Source organism: Zosterops lateralis (genome assembly GCF_965231275.1).
Source record: "Zosterops lateralis genome assembly, chromosome: 1".
Classification (NCBI taxonomy): domain Eukaryota; kingdom Metazoa; phylum Chordata; class Aves; order Passeriformes; family Zosteropidae; genus Zosterops; species Zosterops lateralis.
The window spans coordinates 133,518,179-133,543,143 of record NC_139762.1 but is presented as its reverse complement, the minus strand read 5'-3'; the positions used below and the strand labels follow the sequence as shown (position 1 = coordinate 133,543,143).

The window sequence follows — 24,965 nt, the reverse complement described above, 5'->3', positions numbered from 1 at the left end:
GAGATTACCACATGAGAACATGTACAACCGTCAGGCAGTGGTCAGTCAGGTAACCTCCTTAATACCTGGCTGGGCAGAATTGTAGGGTGTGACATGAATAGAACTACTTATGTGCTTAAAATCAGGAATCTTGTTGAAGCTGAGCCAGTGTCTCTGCTAGATTTCCAATTTCCACTGCTTGCTGCCAAGTATATTAGAGCTGTCTATAAATAGTTTGTGGAATTTTTGACTGAGAATAAAAAATAATGTCAGTTTCTTTTCTGTCCCTGCCTTTTAAAACAGCAGCTGAGAAGCTTTAACTGTTGTGGGTTTTTTTGTTCTGAAACTTTCACACAAAATTCCTTAAGTCATATTAGTTTAGCTTCTACTTTAAAATATTTTACTTTAATGATAGCAGGCTTAAAATACAAGGAAGAGTGGAAAGTAGGAAGTCACACTTACAGTAAGCTCAGGAATGTGAATTATTTGTGGACTGCAGCACCTTCCAAATGTTTGCTTGATGTGTCCTGGATGATGCTGTGGGCTCTCTTTTAAGACTCCAGCGTCATCTGGCTGGCAGCATCTGTGTCAAATCTGTATTATCCTGACATCTCAGGGATAGGGAAATTTAAACATTTTTTTATGTGTGTTGCAATGGCATTCACAATTGATGTAATATTAGTGAATAGTGTAAGCAGCGCCTAATGAACCCAGGATGAGAGCTAGTGTGGCTTACACTGAATGGCTGCGGAGGCTGAACTTATTCCTGGAATTGAGGTGGAGCCTCCCTGGCAGCACTGGAGCTGTAGTGTGCAGAGGACATGCTTGGGTTGTGTGTTGGTACATCCCACAGCCTGGCAAGAGGGGACTTGTGGAGAAAAACAAGTTATGCTGAAGACATAAATTTGTGCTATATATGCTTCTAAAAGGTTTTTCTTGGAGTAGGTCTAGCATGGCCCAGAAAACTCAGTACCCATTGCAAGTAGGAGCTCTAAAAGGAATCCAGTTTGCTGGTTCCAAGGCCGCAGTGTAATTTGTACAAAAGCACAGGAAGTGGAGCAGATCAGAGATTCAGAAACATGCCCCTTACCTGAAATAAATTACTAATGTAGACAAATCCCAAGTTCACACCATAAAACTATCAGGAGTGAAGGATGTATTATGTTTTGGTGGAGAAGCTAATAGATTTGTAATTTGTAAACTCAAAGCATTCACTGATGTAGTGAACTTAGATTTTTAGAGTATGGGTTGTGATAGTCAATTTTTGAAGAAAGAATGCTGATTTTTTTAGGTGCGGAGGTAATTACAATGCTAAGAAATGTAGAAGTATTAGGATATTTGTCTTTGGAGATTTTTAATTCAGTGTTACAAGATTATAAAATCATGTCATCATAGAATGGCCTGTGCTATTAAAGGAGCATCTCCCTCCCCTGCTGTAGGCAGGGGACCTTCTCCTAGACCAGGTCGCTCTAAGCCTCCCTGAACATGACCCTGACCAGTTCCAGGGGTGGGGCATTTCTACAGGTAGAAAACTTCTCTGTTCCTCACCAGCCTCACAGTGAAGAATTCCCTCCTGGTATCCAAACTAAACCTGCTTTTTTTCAGTGTAGTCCTTACCCCTTGTCCTGTCACTACAGGCCCTCTCCAGCTCTCCTGTAGGCCCCCCGTTAGGCCCGGGAATAACCACAGCTGAATAACCACAGTGCTCAGCTTTTCCTCACAGGAGAGCTGCTCCAGCCCTCTGATCACCCAAGTACTGATGAACTTCTGAGTTTAACTTTTTTAGAGAAAATGTGGATTTGGAAGGTTCATGGCTGATTTATTCACCAAGAAATGAATAAAGACTTGTTTTTCAAAAGTGTCATGAACCTACATTTTGTGCACAAAGTCCTGCTGAGAGAAGGAAAGGACAGTGTGAGACAGTGATTACAAGAAAACAGTGTTAGACAAGTTTTGAGTATGCAGTGCAGACTTTCAGTAGCACCATACCCATTATTTTATACACAAGAATAATTGATTAAGCACAAAATGGTAGATACTTATTGTAAAAGGTAAATAAAGAAATCTAAAACCTACATAAAATTATTCCTTTGCAGAATTGTTAGGTTTTTCTTTTAGTTTACTGAATAAAGTTGCATCAAAGTTGGTCTAAAATAAAAATGGTGCCACATAAAATAACAGCATTGAGTATTGTAAACAAATTCTGTGCTTTATCTGCCTTTACAGTGAAATTTTATGTGGTTATTTCTAGCTTTTGTATTGTTAAACATTTAAATAACCCACTGTTTCAGTATAGTTTCATCTGTTAATCATTTTTATTCTCAATTAAAGAAATTATCCATGCTATTGTAGTGTTTGCATATACAACACTTTTTCAATTCACGTGAACATTGGCTTTCACTGTTTGACATTTTAGAGATATTAACTGTATCCTCTTTGTAGCAGATGTTCTTCTGTTACTGGAATTTGGAATAAAGGTTGTCACTGTTGCTCTGCTTGCCTTTAGTAGAAAATTCTGATTGATGCCAGTATGGCAGTGAGGCTTTCTCTCAGTGTTTCTGTGTTTCTGCATGTTTGATTTTATATTTAAATTAATGGTTGTTTAATCTGTTCCTCACATAAAGGATACTTTGCATCTTGCTGCTCATTTTACGTCTGATTTACAAATGATCAACTAAAATTCTGATGACTCCAGTACTTAAACCTAAGGAAATAAGAAAAAAAAGTGAACTTAACGAGTTAATGCCAAACTGTTGATTTAAAAATAAATAATACAAAATTTGTCAATGACTCTTCCAGGGATTCTGCAGCTACAGTGATTATTGATCAGTTAATGCCTAAAAGTCAGTATCATCCTTTCTCATGCTGCTTTTTCATTTGCCTTTTGTCATGTGTTGCATGTTGCCCTTTGTCAAGGAGGTAAGCAGCAGCTGGGTGTAGCACAAAAACTACTGGTCAAAGTGTAATATATTATGTAAAAAAAAACCAGTGAAGACAGGAAAATAATGAGATTGCTGTGGTTTGTGGGTCTTTTTCAAATACATACTGGTGCACAAACTAACTTTATTTCATGCGTGTCTCTAATAGAAAAGATGTAGTGATTGCAAACTAAGCTGTCAGAAGGCAGAAAATAGTAAAATGGTGGTATCTGTAAAGGCTGGGACTGGTATTGTAGAAATTTGGGAATGATACTGCTGCTTTGCTTTTTTACTGGATATGGAGATACTACAAATGGTTGCCTGGCTTCAGTGGACTGCGTGTTCTGAGCTCGGCTGCACCTTAATTTGAAGCATTCCGTGTAGCAGTAACTCCCTATTTCACGGACTGTTCTGGGAGGGTGAGTTTCAAACTATTAGACTGCTCTTTTTTGTTTTTCTTTTTCATTTTTCTCCACTGTTTGCTTCACTTTCAGTTCCTTCACTCATGTAATTTGAAGTGTACGTGCAGCTCTTCTGTCTTCTGAGAAAGGGAAGATTTGAATTTCTGTAGTTTGATTTAGCAGTGGTTGGAGAACACGAGGCGGACAAATAGAAAATAAACTACCAGAGGAACCATAATTTTAGAGACTAAATTATAAATGAGGAAGAAACATGTCTAGTCCTTTTTGCATGCCCATGTCCACCTGAGATTACAGAAAGTGTTTCTTCCAGATGGTACTCTCAGTACACTGAATACTGATCCTTCTGCAGTGCAGGAGAGCTTGGCAGCAGTGGCCATATACCTGTGCATGTGTAGGTCTTGGCTGTGGTTACAGCTTTAAATTCCTGCAGCTAATGCATTTTATTCTAAATGCACAATAGTTTAACAGATACAGGAAAAGTGTCCAAGAGATGAGGGTGTAAATGATGAGTCAAAAGACTGAGAAGGCTCCTAAATTATTTATTTTTTGGCTCATGAACTGTAGGTGGCCTACAAGTAAATAATTCAACACAGTATTTTGGGTTCCATACTGAACTAATGCTTTAATCATAGAATGGTTTGTGTTGGAAGGAACCTTTATAGACCATCTAGTTTATCTGAAGAAGAGTAGTAGTACTTGTTTTTCTGTTGATCTCCCACATGCCCTGTTCTGAGCTGTAACATCATAACCATGGATTAACCATAGGCGTGGTGGGCAGGCAGTGGCCTTTGCACTTCTCTCCCACAGGCTTGGCAGAGGAGTCTGACTGTGGTTCAGTGGGACACGGCATCTTCAGTAGAACCTTGGTTCTGCACTGCTGTGCTTAGGTGTTTGCAGGAAATAGGCCACTGGCTGGGGCTGTCACAAAACGTGCCATCAAAAAGGGTCATTTCCAGGAAGCCTGATGCAATATTGCAGAGGCATCATGGATTTTTCCAACTCCCATATTTTTAGATGAAGAAGGTTGTTTTTATTTTTTAACTCAGTAGTCAAAGTACCATTGCTAAGTGGCTTTTTAGTGACTATATGTGATATGGAAAGCATCACCAATTCATTCCTGAAAACATACAGTACCTGTGTTCCGGTCAGTTAGAAGCAAAACTTGTTAAAGAATAATGCAAGGTAACTTCAGGTGACAAGAGGCAGGTTTGTAAGGTACAGGGTGGGAAGGAATTTTGGGAGTAGGATGAAGAAAGGATGTTTGGTCATGGAATACATTGCCTAAAGTAAAGCAAGTTGAACACATACCACGATAAAGGGTGTTTAGAAACACAATATATGCAGGAACTGTTGTTGGATCTCTTGCCTTTGATAATTGTGGTTCAAGAAAAATATCCTGTCCAGTCTGCTTATGTAGCATTCATTATGCACCACAGCACCTTTTAACTCAAGGTAGTTTAGAAAAAGCTCTCTTCATAGTCATTCAGTTGCAGCACTTCTTCAATTTGTACAGTTCTATTTATAGGGGGTTGTAATTTGGCTGTTGAGGATAATGGCACAGGCTTAATCTTGATACCGAAGAATTTAGCTTCAATGGAGATAGGTGGGTGTGATTTTTCTTTGTGGACAGTAACTACTTAGTGTAACAGCAGAAATAAAGGTGACTTAAATAGCCTCTGCTACCATGATTTTTTTTATTATTTTATTTTTTTTTCATTTCAACAATCAATTTTCTGTAAAACACAATCTGGATTTAACTGAGTCTCAAGATACATGATGTTTTTTCAAACTTAAGTTAGAGAGTTTGATTTTACAGTCACAGTGTACAAAGTTGCATGTACCAGATCTTTGTGTGTACTTTTGCAGTATTTATCATTTCAGTGTATTAGATTAGTATTACTAATTTTAGTCATTTTGAAATCAAAATGGCTTCATTTAAGAGTTCTTATTTGCTGCCTCAAATATATCACCATTTAGGTAAACTTTTTCTTTGTCTGAAGCCTTCAAGTTCATATATATATATATACATATACATATATATATAATTTATATTTATTTATATAATCTGGAGAGTACAAGGTTGTCTTGTTTAATCTGAATATTTTGACTAAGGGACACACAGTTATTGGAGGATGGAGATAAGTAAGGGTCTGTTTGGCTGTGCTCTGTTGTAAATGCATGAATTTGGGTAAAAGTCAAAGGAGAGTAGCTCATATCAGGATTGTAGTAGTCTTAGTTTTATGCTCTGAAGTTAGATGCACATAATCCTTTGAATCCAATACTCATCCCATTTTGAGAGAGCTGTGCTGCATAGGCCATGGGGAAGGATGGATATGGGGGTGTAACATCCTGAAATGAAGGCTGCTGCATCACTGCTGCTGTCTGGGTTTCAAGTATATAGAACTTGGCAGGTGATTTTCCCAAACAAGTCATGTATTTCAAGTGTGAAAGCATTCTTTTCCTTTGCTCTTTAGTTGAAGTGTTTGCTGCTGCCACATTTTCTTTGTTGCCAGCCCACTCCCCTGGCCTGTATTTAATCTCCTGTCTGTGATGAAATTCAGAGGTAGTTAGTGGGTCAAATACCTTCCAAGCCTATGGGTTTTATCTTTTGTCTAGTTCTGTTCACCTCTCCTGATTATGTATAGGAGTCTTGGACCAGGATATTGGAAACTGATGCTGTGACAGTGTCAGGATTTTCTGGATGGGGTGTGCGATGTTTACCGTAGTTTCATATGGATTTGTAGGGGAGAAATTCTCCAACTGCTAGCAAACCTGAAGGCAGGCCTAGTGTCATCTTGCTTCTGTGGCTGGTCAACTGTGAGACATGAATCAAAAGGAATTCATTCGAGTGTCTGTGGAACTACTTGTCTGTCTCTGCCTGCTCCTTAGATGATGTGGCATTGCAGCCCAGAGGATTTGAGTGGAACAGAAAAATGTGATGGAGGTGAAAAGGTCTGGCTTTGTGCTGTGAAAGTAAAATAGAATTTTTTGGTACATCTGTAAGAATGGGTGAACAACTTTGAACACAACCATTCTTCCTTTAAACACTTGGGAGGTTTTCGAATTTGTTGAAGACAAAAAGGAACCTTGAAAGTTAGAGGTTGTTACATGATGTAAAACATTGTATCAAAAGTCCATCTCATTTAGTAACCAGTTGGGTGGGTTTTTTGTATTGAAGTCAAGCAATCTTTAGAGATACTACCATGAATGGTGACAACAAACTCCTGCACCTCAGTAAAAAACCATTAAAAGCACTTTCCATACTTTCGCTTAACCAATAGGTTACCAGTAGTTTAAAATCTCATATTCTATTTATGAATTTATTTTGTTTTGTTTAGAAAAAGCATATTAAATGCTTGATTTTATCTTGATCCTTGTCCATTTGAATTTTTTAACTTATGTGTAGTTGCTGACCACATCTTAAGCTGCAGGGCTAAAGTTGACATACATTCCCAGTTTGCATCTGTACAAATTGTTTATAAAAGGACATGAAGAAGATGGGTATAGCCCTGGTTACACAAGTGATTCCTTTCAAAAGTCACCAGAAAAAAATAATGATGGAAGATGTTGGTTTAAAAAAAAAAAAAAATCCTGATTTCTCACAGGCAGCACAGAAGACAGGAGCTTCTTGGTGTGTAACTTCCACTGCTCTCTCACTCCTGTAACTCATACAGACAAGCCCAGTGCTAAGTTTTGTTAGGTGACACCTGTGTCAGTTTAAAACTTCAGGCTGGAATAGGGATAAATAGTAAATATTTCTTTAGGACATAAAGAAATAATAAAACTTACTGGTGACCTAAGAAATTTCATTTTACATTTTCATATTCTGCTGTGTTAAATAGACTAGCAGGAATTTCAAAGATAATTATGTTCCCACATCTTAATGGAAATTACTGATCTGTTATCTGTTATATTGATCCTCTAGTAGGCTAACTTTATATGGAACCCTCTGATTATTTGTTGAGATCATATAAGGATAGTTGCCTAAAAATTTCATAAAGGTGTCAGCAGTTAGTAACACTTAAGTGGCATCTGAACACACTCTTTTTCAATGACAGTTTTCTATAAAAGAGGAAGTAATAATCTGAGATATTTCTCATCTTTAATGTATTGGGAGTTTATTTTTATAAAAAGACCTTATTTTGATACTGTAGTACTTGGATCTGAATTTAGGCATCATCATCACGCATTAGTGCCACTTCTGACTAATCACTGAACTTAGTTTGACAATAAATCTGACGTCGCTTTATCTTGAGAGATTAATTGTTAGATGGTAAGGCATATTTAGAGGGAAAATATTCAAGTGTTCTGTCTTTAGGTATTGGCTTAAATTTTCTTAACCCATTAATTCTGAGTCAACACATACAGGATTTGTATGCAAGTTCCATTTTAGTATGCTTCTCATTATTACTGATTTATAGTTTTTGTCAATCTTTGATATATATACACTTTGCTTTGTTTTCCCTCACTTCAGTGTTATGTCAGTCTTTTTGTGTTTTGTTGTATTTTTATCAGAGCTGATTTCATTAGTATTCTGGGGTTTTTGTTTTACTGGTCTTTATGTACAGGCAGCTTGTCAGGAATTCCGATTCCAGGAGCATCAATGGAGTGCTCAGATACTGACTGTCTTCAATGTAATTACTTCTGGGTTTTTCATATTGCTAGATGTTTGTGAGTTCCTTCTTTTTGTCATGATATTTGTTTTCAGTGTTCAATAATGACTACAGATACAGCTGTATGTGCTACTGCCCCATTTTACAAGTAAAATGTGAATAATCCCTGGTGTATTTGAAAGATGAAATGTCAGTAAGTTATTTTTAGGTTAGACGAGGTCTTGAAATGTGTTGATGTTTTCTTTATGCTGATGGAAATAATTGAAAACAAAGCAATCAGAAATGTGCTTCTATAGAATTAGTTACAAGTAAAATCATTTTCCAGCAAAGATGTTTATGTTGTAAATTGAGATCTAAGTGTTACCATACACACAAAATTAGAGTGGCAACATCCCTTGGTATGTCAGTGATATGCAAAGTGGAGAAATTATTTGGAGAACAGGTTTTTAAAACTTGGGTGTATATTTTACTTTGAAAATAATTTAATTGAAAAATAGTTGCTCACTAGCACAGTACTTGAAATAGCTTTTGTTTTAAAAATACTCCAGTGTTTTGAACATTGAGGAGAATTGTTGCAGTGTGGAATTTTTTTAATAACTGAGACAAAGCAACTTGGTATGTAAATATATGCAGTGAAATTAGTACTTTGAAAATAGGGTGGGAAATGTGGCACTTTGAAGAGCCAAGGAATTTAATTTTAAAAAATAATTAAACGTGCTATTTTTCTACAAATTCTGATAATCAGGTTTCTAACTGTATTGTGTCTTTAAGAAGGTAAAAATTAAAGTTTGCTGGTGTCAACCCTGGGAGCAATTTCTGAAACATCTTATGTGTAATCCCTGTACAGAGGAGCCCTGAGGTGCTGGCTTAGGTATACTCTGTTCTTGGTAAACTCATAACAATCTTTAAATTGGTATAAAAGGAATCTGTGTTTTCTTCATATATTTAAGGTTCGTGTTACCCAGATATAGTAGTACCCAGTACTACCCAGTAGTGCTGACATTGCAGCACTGGTAGAACAACTAATACCATATGCATGAAAATCTGATGTGGGAAATCTTCAATATTACAAAACTTAGAAGGATTAAGAGTTGTGGTTTTGGGATTTGCTTATTTTATTATTTGCTTATTTTACATTTTAGATTCACTGCCTATGTTCAAAGGAGCTTATGTATCAAAGTATGCTCTTTACTCCTAAAATTTCTGAAAGATTTTACTAAAAATTTATTGTAAAGGTTAAAGGAAAAAATGACGGATAAAGGAGGGGTGAAATACACACAAATACAATTTGATGTGCCACATCACGTACCAGGACTGCCACCTGCCAGCAAACGTGTTGGCTTTAGCAGACTTCTTTTACCTTGGAGAGTATAAAGTAGTATGGAGTTTGGAGGGATAACATTTTTGTGGTCTCTTACTCTTGATGACCACATGAATCTTGTTCACCTTGGCAAGTCTAGTTTGTTTTAATGAACATTGGTGGGGAGTTACTCTCAAGGGAGCTGGTTCCCTGCTGCATCTAAGCTGGATAAAGGGTATAGGCTGCAGTGTTTCTGAAATAGATGAGTGTAGTCCCCTCGATGTCTTTATTTGCATAGCATTTACTTACAAATCTTGCTTCAGAAGGAGATGGGGAAGATGCACTGAAACTGACCTTTCTTGAAAATAAAATAGCACTTGATGCAAAATACAGAGTCTACCATCTAACATGCATAAAGTTTCTCAAAACTGACAGTATCAGTCTCTGCTTATTCCTTAAGTTCCTAGTATATCTCCTTGTTCCTAGTAAACCAACAAGGCTTGAGTGGGGGGATTTTTAATTGTATGGTAACTTTTCTCTAGTTTTTTCTTTAATTTATGATAAAACTTATGTAGGACCTTTCATGTTTAATATTAATTAAAATAACTTCAGGTTTGTTCGTTCTGTTCTGTAAAAAAGGTATCTGAAGAATTTTTACAAATTTTATCTTGGAAATTAGCTTATTCATTATGTTTAATTTTAGGAAATGGTGCTCTTGCAGAACATTCTGAAAATGTGCATATTTCAGGAGTGTCAACGGGTAAGTCATTTTTTGTAATGTTTAAATTTCATGCATGACTTAAATAGTAAATATTGAAAGCCACCTGGTATCTTATGAAGAGATATTTGGCTATAAAAATTATTACTGCCTTTTGCAGCATGTAATAAGGAATGAAGCAACTGGAACATGGAAAAATTCTCATAAGATAAAACTGATACCTGCATGCTCATGAACAGATTATGCCTTTCTAAGTGGACTGCTTAATTATTTTTCCATACAAACATTGAACTAAGAGAAAAGTTGGTTTAAGTTGAATTGATATTTTCTTTCCACAGTAAAGTTTTTGTGAAATGAAATTTACTGAAATGTAATTTTGGACACTGCTAGTATCAAATAACATAAATCCAAGAGTTATGCGTTTCACCTGATTAGATTTAACTGAACGACACTATACTTGACTGCACAGTTTCCTTAATACAAGCAAAAAAATAGAACTCAGAAACTGATGAGATGCTGGGAGAATGTGGGGTATAAAAGCAGCACACACTGTGCTCTCTTCCAATAAGTCAGTTTTAGGCCCCTTCTGGGCAGCAGCCACAGTCGGGTCTTTTGTGTGTTAGTGGTGGGACTTGAGTGGCCATTGAGGTGTACAGGCTTTGTTCTTCAGACGCTGTGCAGTGTCAGCAGCTGCTGGGTGTGGTTTATCATACAGATACCCAGAATTTGTGCAAATGGGGAGATAAGGCTCCTCAGCAGGTAGCAGAATACAAGCCTGGTTCTTTCCTAGGAAAACTGCCTCTAATCCCTAGAATTCAAACTGATTTTCACACCCCCTTTGCCTAAGAGAAGAGTCAAAACGCAAAGTTGTCCTTTTTGAGAACAGCTTGTATGTCTCACTGTAGTTATCCTTGCAGTATTGCTTTAAACATTACATTGCAATATGTATGGTTGAGGTTTTGGATAAATTTATGGGCAGTGGTCTCTGTTACACCTACTGGTTTCTATTTCCTCTTTTTTGTTCACCACTCAAGGACTGTTAAAAGTCTATTTATAGAAGATCTTTCTTACCCATTCTTGTGCTGCATCATGAAGATGCTTTTTAACAGTACTGGTGCACCAAGTATCATATATACTACATTTATGGCACACTGTAAATTATAAATGTCAACATAGCTACTTTCCCCTCTTGGAGCAATTATTGCTGGACACTAAATCAAACTAAAATCTCGCTATGTAGCTTTCAGGGAATGTTTTAACAACCCCTCATGCCTTTGTTTACTGCAAGGGTTGTGTCACAGGTCACAATACAGGCAGAAAAGCATCTGCTGGGCAAGAGGTGGATGGAATTTTTGACTCTGCTTCCAGTACTTTGGCCAGCATGCTTGAATAGACAGTGCCAGGAAGAGCAGAACACCACGTACTTTGTACTCAAGATAACAGCAGATGGGAGATAGAACTTTAAATACTGACAAGAAAGATCCATTCAGAAATAAAAAATAAGAAAAACAACAAAACAAAACCAACAAAAAAGGTATCTCTGATGCTCTTGTGTTTTTAAATAGCTTTCCAGATAGGAAAAAAATAAATTTGTACTTCTAAGTTTCTTTTTTAATACAAAATGCAAGTTTTTCACTGGGGAATTTCGAGGTAATGGGGAAGGAGTGATCTGTTAAGGACAACCTGAAGAAAGCATATAGACTGACCCAGTAGCATTTCCCTTACTGCTCTTTGTATATACAGCTTAAATTTTAAGTGTATAGCCCAAGATGGTGATAAATTATTTTTTTAGTTCCTTTTAAATAAATTGGGTCTCCCAGAAATATTTTTGAACTTGCAGGTTATGTTTCATCAAGCATACCCAGGTAGCTTTATTTAGCAGAACAATTTTAAGCAGTGTTTCTGTAAAATAGAACCAAAGACATCTGGCCTTTAATCTTTCTACATCCAACTTTCACTTGGTGCTGAAACCAAGCAAGCGATTTTTTTGGAAAGTTGTACGGAGATGGGATTTAAGAGGAAATTTTTGTCTTTATGGTAGATTTCCTGTCATGCTGCTGCTGTAAGACTACATGACCTGCCTTACTAAATTACGTTTTAATAGCACAGACCTCTGTGGCCTTTGGTATTTATGCTTCTGCTGTATATTATATTGCCAAGTTACAGGTACCCCTCTAATATATGGGCATGCTTTTTCTGCCAGCAGCAATTAGTGGAATGTTGTCTCTTTGCTTATAAGCTATCACTACAGAACAAGTGTTTATGCCTTTCAAATCTAAAGAGTTAAGAAATATTTTCAGGTCTGTCTTTGAGGTATGTTGAGCCATAATTGTCAAAATTGCAAAACTAATTCCCCATCTCCCCAACCCCTCACTCTGCATTTTAAAGAACTGCAGCACTGTTTTATATATAGATATAGATATAGATAGTGATTTTTAACTGAATATATCTCTGTATTGCAGAGCAAAGGGCATTTTAAATTAAAGCCTTTTGGCTTGGCCTGGAGGCAAAGATTCCTATGCCTTCTTCCCCTGTAGTTCTCCACATAAGACTTTCAGTGGCTCCTGAGAGTTACAATGCAATAATTATCCTCCCTGTTCACAGTTTAGACTTTATCACAACATTATTCTCTTTTTACTTTAAGCTGTTTTAAACACCTTCAGATCATTTATCCAGCTGCATTCATGTCCTTACCATGTCCAATATAATGCATACCTTATCATCCTGTGGTTCACATTGAAAGCTAATTCTTTTATCTTTTCAACTAATCTCCTGGCATTACTGTGAAGATAAATCCCTAATCTCCCTCTCCCTGCTTTTCTGAAGTGACTTTTTTCCTTGACATGTTGTTCACTCTTACTACAGGTACTTTACTTCTCTAGATCTTGCTTCAGAATTTTTGCACAGGTTTCTTATTTTATTGTTATAACTTGGTAGTTGAATTCAGTACAGTAAACCTTTAATTGGCTTTCTTCTGTTTACTGGTCAATATCCTGTAGTTTACTATAATGTTCTGTAATGTGGGATTATAAACAAATTTCAGGAAGAAGGAAATAAGAAAAAGTGTTGTGTCTGTTTTTTAAAGAAACAGGAAAATCTATATACAACAGAAAATTATGTGCAAGCTCTTTTGACCATTATTTTACACTGTAATATATGAAACATCCTCACTCCTAATTGCAGTATTGCAATTTACTGAACAGTTATATCAGAATAACAAGTAGAATTGCAAATAGATTTTAATAGAATAAAGGTTATGAAAGAGTTCGAAACAGGTAGGAGATGGATGAGCAGAATTGTGCCAAAGAATACAAGGGCACTGAAGGGAATGTAAGCAGACACAATATTGACGTAGAAATGGTTGTGCAAGAGGAATTTGTTCCTTCCTTCAAATACTACAGCCACTAGCATGAGATTTGAGAACATCTTGGGCATGCATCACTGGGTGTCTTTGCTTCTCTACAAAGCAACCTTCTCAGTTTCTTCCCTGCTTCTGCCTTGGTTGCAGACTCATTTCCTTTTATCCTGGCTCGTCTAATTTTTATTTTGCTGTTCTCTTATGTATTTTTAATACTTTAAATAAATTATTCTAAACCTAATCAGTTTTCCTGTAATTTTAAGTTGTCCTAGACACAACTGACCTATATGACAAATGCTTATAGGGCAGCTAGCAATTGAGATTAGAAGTCCAAATTTTCTTCAACTTAAAGTAAGGATGTTTGCCTCTATTGATGAATTTCTGTTTTACATGCTGCCAGTTGGATTCTTTTTTATCCCATATCTTTCATAATGTTGCTTACATTCTGCATGTTTACAAATGCATGAATAAAATGCATGGTGCATTATAGTCTATAAAGGTGTAGGAGAAACATTCCAGTTAGTCTACTGATTTTAAAGGCTTGCTATTGTTTTTATAAAGTATATTCCCTTTAAAGCTGTTCTATTTCAAAAGGTTATCTGTGATTTTAAAAATCTCTGAGAAATTATTCTCTCTCAAAAAGACGCCACTTCTGAAGTACAGCTTCTGCACAGTTGATCTTGATCTTTATAGATATATCTTGCTTCTTTAAGCAAACAGGAAATTTCTGTTGTCTCCTGAGTTATAAGGAAGAGATTTTTAGTGCATGAATACATATCAAGTATGCAGGTGTGTTGAGCTCATCTAGCAAACTTGAAGTTAAGAAAGCTGTAATTCGCTTTTCAAGTCCATTCCCTTTTTTTTTTTTTGAATCCCCACTTTGTCACGTGAATACTTTCTTCAGTGTTGTCTTTTCTACAGCACTTGTACAGTTTTGTTCACCCTGTATTATTGTGCTGGAGCTCATTCCTGCTTCCTCGTGCCCTCCATAGTCTGCTTCTCTCTCCCCATATTGGGGAATGGTTATCTTTTGCTCTCAGTTCTGTAGTGTGAGCTTTACTGGAAACAGAGAAAAGACACCTTAATAAAAGAATGTAGAAATTACAGGGATAAGGTTGGTTCTGCAAAGGATAAAAAATACTGAGTTTGAGTAAAACTGGAAGCTTTCATGTGCTCTGAAAGCACTACCTTGGCTATACAGGATTTTCATGCGGAATTTCTTCCATTCATATTTGTGTGCAAATATATTACTCTTTGTACTGCTACTGGGCTGTAGCATCTAACATTTTTGGAGGTGAACTCTGTAAAACTGAACAAACCCATGATGAATGGATTGGGTTTTATGTATTTTAGTGCAAAGTTTCCTTTGTCAGGTAAACTTAATAGCTTCTTTAGAGGTTCTCAGTGACAAAATTTTGTCTGTCAGTTTGGAAATATCTGATAGCAGGTAGTGTTAATTTCACTTTCAAGCAACTTTTTTGAAACTGGGGACTATTTCAGTAGTAACCAAGTAGCATGTGGAATTGTTGCCAGCATTTGCAAGCTTGGTACAAAGTATCTTAGGCATTCTTCTACTTTTTTGCATGTTTTTGTTCTGTATGTTTTTTGGTTTTTGTTTAAACCGCTATTTTACTTTAACAACTGAATAACCAGCTTTTCTTTGTAGTCCTTACATTTATTGCCTGAACAAATGTTAAGTATCAAAAGATCATTAACACAGGAGCTGTGTTCCAAATTATCATGGTGTTAGAGCACCACCTATAGGGTTTGCTCAAAAATTAAAAAGAAAGTGAATGATTGCATATTCAAATGAAATAGTACCTTTCTGTATTTGTGACTTTCATCCTAGTATTATTACAGCAGCTTCTGTGTCCTAATGTTTAAAGCATTATTCTCTTACAGATACACAGGAAAATAAAAAATTTCCTGAGTTTTATTTTTGCTGTGGTATTATAAGTTAATATAGAAAATTCAGATGTACATCAATATTTTTGTCTTTAAGTCTTTCTAAAACATATTTTAAAGTGTATTTGGTATGCCATATAGAAATTCTTTAAAGTAATAATAATTTAAGATTATAACATTTTATAATTTCAGATCCCTATATTATTGCAAAATTATCTTAAAAGCTTGATTGCATATAAAAATAGAAAAAAATAACCTGTCCACAAATTACATTATTACAACTTTTCCACTGTAATAAATACAGTTCATTCTTCATCATGTTTGTTTATTCATCTGTTCTGATTGGCTATTTTAATCAAGTAGGAATTCTAAAAGCTTTTGACGATCAGACTGGAAGAGCTTCCTTATTTGTAATAGTTCTTTTGTTCAAACTACTGTGTGTAACTTACTGGACTACCAGTAACTTTGACAGCTTGACAGATTTTGGACTATAAGTGATGGAATTGAAAAATAAAGGCACAAAGGGCAGTTATTTTTAATGTGTTTTCTTGCAAGTGAGACTTCCTCATAATTTAAAGCTCTGCAATGAGAGTATTCTAGCCTTTCTGTTTATGTGAAGGTTGTGTATATGCTGTATGACAGCTGTTGGATATGAGGCTGCTAAGAGGGAGAGAAAGCAGGAAAACAAAATCCACGAAGTTAAGTGTAAGTACTTTACTTCAAATAAAATCAGAAGAATTGAGAACACTAGAGCTGTGGAAAGAACAGCAGCTGAGTTAAGGCTGATGCAGAAAGCTACACCTATTATAAAGTAAGAGTACAAATGACTGAGTTACTTCAGTTGCATATAATTAGACCTGTAAATATAAGCTTTCTAGTCCATTATCAGAAGTGTAGCTATGCAGTTCTCTCTGCTGCAGTAAGTGCTCTTTTCCTTTCAAGCATTTGGAATCATGTATGGGGGTCATTTCCATGGCAAGAACTGGAAGGGGAAAGGTATTTGAATGATGGGCAAACACTGGGTCTGCCTAAGACAGGAAATTTCAGCTGCTTGAATATTTAGCTTTAATTTGTTTTTCACCTTCTAATGCACTTGTCAGTATAAAGTCTTAATGCATGATTAAATTGAACTGAATCTTTGCAAAGACTAAAAATAAAATTTAAAAATAAAAAATCTTTACCTTAATAAGGTTGTGAAAGTTCAGATAGAATAATCTTTTTTAATCTGTAATAGTAATTGACATAAGTAAAAACTGCTGCACTGGCAGTGTTGGAAAACATCTTTTGGCTGGCGTATTCCATTACAAACTCTGTTAGAAGTTGTGGGTTTTTAAATTGGTATGTCATCTAACTCACTTTGATATTCTCCCTGATTAGGTGCTGATTGGTTGGGTGGGATTTTTTGTCCTATTGGCTTTTAAAAAAGTGGAATTAATCAAGTTGCTTTCAATGTATATGTATTTTTTAGCTTGTGGAGATATTCCAGAACAAATTCGATCACCAAGCGGAACAATCACAAGCCCAGGGTGGCCCTCTGAGTATCCTGCCCGAATTAACTGTAGCTGGTACATCCATGCCAACCCAGGGGAGATCATTACTATAAGGTAACAGTGCTCCTGTATTACCCATGTGGATTGAAGAAGTACTAACCAGACATTTTTAACTGCCAGTTGTGTACATACCAGTTTTCTCTTCCTTCTTGGAAGTGAAAGATTTCAGTTCTCTCTGGTTTTTGCCTTTCATTTTATCTGATTTGCTAGCACACAGCCATGTAGCATTTATTTTTTGGCTGGAGCATCTGGCTAGAAAAAATTTAATTGTGCCCATTTACATGAATTTTTTCAATGTGTCTGAAACATAGGAATTTTTCATTAAAAAGTGTGTAGACTAAATGCCGTAATGCTTCATTACTATGAGGTCTCTTGGTGTTCTTAAAAATGGCAGGAACAAATAGCGAGTCTATAGATATGACTGCAGTTTATGAAAGGCTGAGTTTTGATGCAGGGAGCTCCTCACAGTTTCAAATATCTTGTAACTTTTCTAAAGCAGTAATGTAAAAAACTTATGGAGTCAAGTTCTCATCAGTTTGTTTCTGATAACTGATTTCTTCTAGCATCAACATATAAGTTAGTACTGTTTCATAGAGCTGATTATGAAACTGCATTACCTGCAGATTTTCTTCAGTTTCCAGTTCAGACTTGCTGACCTAAGAAACTGCTCTTCATTATGAAGTATTTGCTTTGACATCAGTTACTCATTTAAATTCTGCTTCTTAATTTAACCAACCTTTCTACTAAATATTTAACTGGCATAAATGCAATGTAAAGTAAAGTAGGTAAAACTGTTCATCTGCTAGAATGCTTTCTAAACTTTTCATACTGTTTATTTTTAATAAAACTCCTTTTTTCTTTCATGTTGTTTACTTCCACTCATACATATCATTTCAGTTCTGTAGTACTCTGTTTCTGTACAGGCCTGTTTTCACAGTCTCCCTTCACACGTCATTACTGTGGCAGCTTGTCTTGACCGAGTGCAGCCTTACCATGGCAGTCCATGACATAATGCTTGGGTAGCTGAGTATTGCAACAGGGAGAAAGTCTAATCTGAAAACATAATTTTGAAAAATTTAGCTGTATTTATATTGTCAAATCATATTTTATTGTCATAAGTGTAACATTAGCTAAAATTTTGGTGAAATTTAAATTAAAATCACCTAGTAGTGTGTGAAAGTCATTAAATGAGACACATAAGGATGATTTATTGAACAGAATTTTAGCTTAAAACAATGTGTGTTTTTGTAGCAAAATTGCATTTCCTTAAATGGTGGATGCAGTATTTTGTTTGACAGAATGGATACTTGCTGTCCTCATAATATGAAACTATCAGCATAAGGTTAAATCCTATTTCTACATGGGTAGACAAGCTACTCTTTTTATTTCAGAAGAAGTATTTATTTCAGAAAGAACATCAAGCTAAGTTTTATGTGTAGTAATTCAGCAGGGTTTTTTTTGTGTAATATTCAATTCAGTAGCAATTTTGACCTTTTCTCTTTTTCAGCTTTCAAGATTTTGATGTTCAGGGATCTCGACGATGCAGCTCGGATTGGTTAACAATTGGAAGCTACAAGAACATTGAAGGCTATAGAGCATGTGGCTCTTCCATTCCCTCACCATACATCTCTTCACAGGATCATGTTTGGATAAGGTTTCATTCAGATGATACCATCTCCAGAAAAGGCTTCAGATTAGCCTACTTTGCTGGTATGTTTCAAATGACACCTAGTATAATTTTATGGTTTCACTTTTTGTTTCCTGTTTCAAGAATTACTTCCTTCTAACAGGGTACAGTACTGACTATGTGTCTTTCCTGTAGTCAGCTCAAAGAAATCAGAGAAATTACAGATTAGGTTGTGTATTTTGATCCCGTGCACAATTTTAATATTCAAAGTGGGAGTAACAATAAGCAGATTGAATATTTGGGAAGAAAAGGTTAGCCAGTAGTAGTAGGCACCCGGAAGTTCTTTAACATAGTAAGATTTGAAATGTTTTCATCAGACTAAAATAAATCTGTTATAGTTGGGTAAACTTCTGCACATTATAAATACAGTGAGAACAGAAAAAAATGGCAGGATATATTTTTTTACGTTTCTCACAGAATTTGCATCATTTTACCCATCTCCAGAAGGCATACTATCTTCTAAAAAGTAAACCTAAAAACCTCCCACCACATTAATATGATAGATTAGTCCAGCCAAGTGTAGACATAGTTCTGTACCTGCAGAATTTTTCTTGTATAATTACAAGATGTGATAAAAACTAGTTACCAGTAGTAATAGTTTGAGACTTTTCTGTGAGCCACTGTTGTTCTATTTAAGGTTGCCAAGGAAGAGGAGCAATCCAGTTGTGGGTCAAGACTGGTCCTAAACTTTTCCTGGTTTTAAGAGTTAATACAGTTATATGTAACAGCATGATTATGGTGTTCCACATCATGATCATCCTGAATACTGGATTAGATTTTTCTTCGTTTTCACAATGATTTCATGTTACCTTGCTCACTCGGAGTGTGCCTATATCCACTAACTGGCCTGCTCCAGGTCTCTGTGCACATCAACTTCTGGCTTCTCCATGAAACAGTTCATACTTGTAAACATATCCAGTGCTACCCAGCCTTCAAAACTGTTCCAGCAAGACTCAGTAAATCTACCCCTGATCTCTGCTAGTCTAAGATGTATTTACTCCTGGTTTGTACTCGGCACTTTTCTTACCTAGTAACTTCCTGCACTATGTTAGTCTCTCACAAACAAGTTTTCAAGCACGCTTACTCCTCTCTGTCACCTGTTCTCAAGTCTACAAAAAAGCTCCTTCTGTGGTTCAGCTCCTTGCACTTCAGCAGGTCTTGAGGAAATAATGCAGCCTTGCATTGGTGCTGGCCCAGCTTTCAGGGCAATGTTCTACCTGGGTTTTGTGCACTGTCTCACCAAAAAACATGTCAGGGAGAGGAAAGAAGCCACAGGCTTCTTCAGTTCTCCTGTGCTGCCAGTGGCCCAGGTGAACACTGTTACTCTGTGTTAGGTGCCAGCTTCCTCCCTTTTCACCTCCCTCTCGAAGTAGGTGCAGAGGAAAGGCAACATTCCTTCCTAAGGGGTTTTGTGAAGGAAGTATACCTTGGATAAGAGTGTGGAATGCTAGGGGAGGTAAGCCATGGACTTCTGTAGAATTTTTCTGAAAACCCTTTCCTCTCTTTTTCTCTGATCTCAAGACAATTTCATTATGTAACCCATCTTGGAAGAAGCTGTAACATTTACAATAATAAGCAGTTTTTTCTGTTAATTGATTTCTTTTGTGCTGTAGATTAGCGTGCTTAAGACTTTATTCCTATGTTTAAAAATGTCCTTTCTAAAAGAAATAAATTTTCTTTTGGGGACGTTTGTTCATTTTTTAACAAGCAAGCCTTACTGAAACTTTAGCTCGAGTTTGCTCTCTATGTTTGATACAATACTTAGGAAGTATTTTATAGTTGAGGTGGAAGTGTAGAGTTTCAGTGATCAGAATGGTTCTAAACTAACCTGTATATAGGAGAAGAGTTGAGAGTTGCTTTAATAATAATGTGGTCATTTCTGCCTTTGAGTGTCAAAAAAGGCTCCTGAAATGCTAACGCATTTGCTATGTGTTCAGCTGTGCCATTATGTTTGGTTTTGTCTCATCAGCATCATGCAGTAGTGCTCTGATTAATACCTCAACAGACAATTTAATTTGGTGTTTTTAAGGCAACTCTCAAAGTAGGCAAGTCATTGTAGAAAAAGGGGAAAAGACAGTAATACATTAGTTACTTGGATGCAAGTTAGGCCATCTGTGCTGGAATGATAGAAACACTACAGATTCCAAGTACAGAAGTTACCATTAGGGAGCCCCATGTTTAAAATCTGCTGTGGAAGTTAGGTCATATGAATTGTTTTAATTAATTCCTGTTTAAAGAAAATAATAGGTAAATATTTATATTTAACTCAAAACAAACCAACAATAGGAAAGAAAAAAGCATTACAGGTAGAAAGGGCACTGGACTAGAAAGTAAATTCTATGCCACTTTTATTTGTTTTTCTTCACTGTGTCTTCCTCCCACTGCTTATTATTTATCAGCCTTTTTCAGCATGGGAGTTGAAATGGGACAGATCTGTCAAATGGTGATGTAGAGTGGAAAAGAAAGTTATTAAAAGCACAGAGGTCAATGTCCACTGTAAATGCAGGGAAGAATTCTGTTAGCCCTTTGGCTACAACTGTATATGGGTGCTGCTAATGATCTTGTGCTATCCTGAAGTCTTTTGTGGTACAGCTCCCAAAGTTAGTCTTACTTGGTACATCTCTTATGATTTTAAGACTCTAATTTTTGATTTGTAGGTAAATTTTCTTTGTGTAATGATTGTAAGATTGGTGATTACAAATGCTAATTCAGGATCAAGTATCCGAGCTCTTTTTTGGGATGTTTAAAAGCTTGTAGAAGGAAGAGCTTGGTTTGAAATTGTATCCTGTTTTGTTACTGCAATATTCCCATCAGTATTTATAAGCCATGTTACAGCTTTCTTCTCAACCTTTTCCAGGTTCTGCAATGCAGAAGGACTGAGCTAGATTATAATCAGTACTTGAACAGGTTCAATGATGCATTATTCTACTACCTCCTACCTACTATTGTATTATTACCTCCACCTATGGAGCATTGTCATTCCATTTAGGTAGGACTAGTCTAGCAGTTCAAATTTAAATTTAAGGCCAAGGTTCCAACTTTGCCATGCTAATATTGTGAACCATATGTATGTGTGTGACAGTACTATACATATATATATATATAAATACTTATATATCTGTAACAGAACAAGAAGATAGTATCATTTATACTGCATCTGTTCTTCAATTTTTTTTTTTTGTGAAATGAACATGTTCTAAAAATGAGTCACTTGCAGCATGTACATTTTGCTCTCATTTCATTCTCCAGTCTTTGAAGGCAAATTTGTAGACTTAAACATGCTTTAGCAGTGCTTATAACATTTATCACTCTCCATGATTTCATTATTTCCTGCATTCACTTTGTAAAAGCCTTAGCATTTGTGAAACTTAAAAATTATGTGTTGACTTTAATAAAGAAAAATTATTTTAAGTTATTTATTTTTAATGCTTTTTAGGATACATCAAAGTAGAAAAAAAGGAGAATAGAAGTAAGATATGACTTGACCTATCACAGCAGATTAGTTGCAGCAAGAAAAATTCAAGCTAGCTGTGAAAACTTTTATCATATTGTATAGTGAAGCACTGGAACTTTAAAAATACTTGATTGGAGAAGGCCCTGAAGAGCCTAATCAAACACAAGTTGGCCTTGCTTTGAGATAATTTTATTAGTTGGCCTTCATTCCAATCTGAGTTGTTCCCTTATAAAAAAAGAAAGAACATGCTTCTCCTGAGAGCATTAGAGGATTTCAGTGAGTTCATCATGCTTTCCCATTTCCTTATCAAAACCTTAGGTATAGTGTTCCTTAGAATGAATTTATATTTGTCTAGCTTATTTTCTGAATTACTGCTTTGTAGGACCATCTGCATTGCAGACTTGTTTTAAATATTTTGACCATGACAGTTTGTTTTATAGCAAATTTTACAGTCTGTACTGTGGTTTGTAGAAATAACAGTGATTGAAAAGGATACAGCAGTGTTTGACTCAGCTGAATTGTTGCAGAGCTGAAATAACTTGGATCCCAGGTATGCTTCTTTGTCCAACATGGCTGGAACTTTAAAAAGAAAATGCAAGCATGCATTTTTGCATTTGCTGCACTCCCATCTTAGTTGCTGCAGGAGAGGCAGGAGCAACCAGTGGGAAAGGAGAGGACAGAGATTTCTTTCTTTGGATGGTGGTAATAGATAATCTTCAGCTGTCAGCTTCTCTCTCACCTTTGGTACAAAGCAGGAACATCCAAAAGTCTGACTGCTTTTCTGGGAAAGAATTTGAGGAGATAACTGGTACTGCAGCACAAAGTGTTTCAGTATTTTGAGTGATAGATGAGAGAGTGTTTTTCTTGCTTATTTTTAGCATATTAGAAGTCAGATTTCTCAATAGCTATTAATGAGTATTGTTTTCTTGCTTGGGTTAAAGTTATTTGACAAAATCAGCTAAGGATAAGGTTCATGCTGATGTGTTGATGGAATTTTGACTTGAAAAAATGGTTTTGTCCTGAAATTTGCTGAAAATTGTCATGCATGTCATGTCATGTCATTCAGGCATTTGCTTTGCCCTTCTTAAATGCCTGGTGCAGCAAATAAATATGCAACACAAACCATAAAGTGCTAAACTCTAAGAAATTTTTTTTTCCTTTTACTTTCAGGGAAATCTGATGAGCCAAGTTGTGATTGTCACCAGTTTCATTGTGCTAATGGGAAGTGTATTCCAGAAAGTTGGAAATGTAACAATATGGATGAATGTGGAGACAACTCAGACGAAGAAATCTGTGCCAAAGCTAATCCTCCAACAGCTTCTTCCTTTCAGCCTTGTGCAAACAATCAGTTCCAGTGTCTTTCCCGCTTCACCAAGCTTTACACTTGCCTTCCAGAATCTTTAAAATGTGATGGTAACATTGATTGTCTTGACCTGGGAGATGAAATAGACTGTGATGTGCCAACATGTGGGCAGTGGTTAAAATACTTTTATGGTACTTTCAGCTCTCCCAACTATCCTGACTTCTATCCACCTGGCAGCAACTGCACCTGGCTGATAGACACTGGTGATCATCGCAAAGTAATCTTGCGATTCACCGATTTTAAACTCGATGGTACAGGCTATGGAGACTATGTCAAAATATATGATGGATTAGAGGAGAATCCACGGAGGCTGTTGCGTGTACTGACAGCATTTGACTCTCATGCTCCCCTCACAGTTGTTTCATCCTCAGGGCAGATAAGAGTGCATTTTTGTGCTGACAAAGTGAATGCTGCGAGAGGGTTCAATGCAACCTATCAAGTCGATGGCTTCTGTTTGCCCTGGGAAATCCCATGCGGTGGAAATTGGGGGTGCTACACAGAGCAGCAACGCTGCGATGGCTACTGGCACTGTCCAAATGGAAGGGATGAAACCAACTGCACCATGTGCCAAAGAGATGAATTTCCCTGCTCTCGAAATGGTGTTTGCTACCCTCGTTCAGATCGCTGCAACTACCAGAATCATTGCCCTAATGGTTCAGATGAAAAGAATTGTTTCTTCTGTCAGCCAGGCAATTTTCACTGTAAGAATAACCGATGTGTGTTTGAGAGCTGGGTTTGTGATTCTCAAGATGACTGTGGCGATGGCAGTGATGAAGAGAATTGCCCGGTCATTGTGCCCACTAGAGTGATAACTGCAGCTGTCATTGGGAGTCTTATTTGTGGATTGCTGCTTGTCATTGCACTGGGATGTACTTGTAAATTGTACTCACTCAGGATGTTTGAGCGAAGGTAAGTAGAACTCAACTTTATTAAATGTTTTGGTGTTTTCTGAAATAGTTTTATTTCCATACAGATGTTGTTGCACGTGATTTGTAAAGACATTGCTCCTTTTCCTTTGATAGTAAAACGAGGTTAGTTAATCACAGAGTTATCAGGTTGGAAGGGACGCATAAAGGAATATCAAGTTTAACTCCCCGCTTCTTGCAGGACATCTGAAGCTAAACCTTGCTAAGACCTATAGGTGAGCATTGTCCAGATGCTCCTTGAACTTTGAAGGCTGGGTGCCATGACCCAGTTTCCTGGGGAGCCTGTTCCAGGGACTGCCTACTCCCCTAGTGAAAAAAAGAGGAGAGAAGATCACTTCACTGTAGAGGGTTAAAGCTTTCAGATGGTGTTACCAAAAAGGAAGTGCGGGGAAAATGCATTTAATTAATTTGCAATTTATATCACAGTTCTGTATATAACAGCATGTTTCTTTTCTTGTAGGCTAGTTCATACCAGGATTACATATCCTTCAATCTTTTACAATAATATAAGTGTTACTTGTGCTTTTTATATCTAGCCCGTGGGTTTGGGCTGGCTTGTTTGTTTGTTTTTAAGAAATTTATTGTTGGGTTGGTTTTTTTACTCTCATTTCAGCTGGACAGACTCACAGGAATGGCTTTATATTCTTTCCCAATTAAATTTCAATTAAATTAGTAAAACTTCATCTTCTGAAGTTTTTTATTTTGCATTATAGTAGTCTGATGTACTTTCATTCTTTTTTATAGATATATATATAAATCAGTGTCATGTATA

At 36.4% G+C, this 24,965-nt stretch overlaps 1 protein-coding gene across 1 annotated transcript in view; it reads left to right on the top strand.

Moving 5' to 3' along the window:
• LRP12 (LDL receptor related protein 12) overlaps window positions 1-24,965 on the top strand; it is a 50,807-nt gene that overhangs the window by 18,964 nt on the left and 6,878 nt on the right. Inside the window, exons 2-5 of the mRNA XM_083881118.1 lie at window positions 9,936-9,992; window positions 16,682-16,817; window positions 18,271-18,473; window positions 23,075-24,176. Coding sequence (XP_083737244.1) covers window positions 9,936-9,992; window positions 16,682-16,817; window positions 18,271-18,473; window positions 23,075-24,176 — 1,498 coding nt within the window. The remainder of the gene's footprint in view (window positions 1-9,935; window positions 9,993-16,681; window positions 16,818-18,270; window positions 18,474-23,074; window positions 24,177-24,965) is intronic.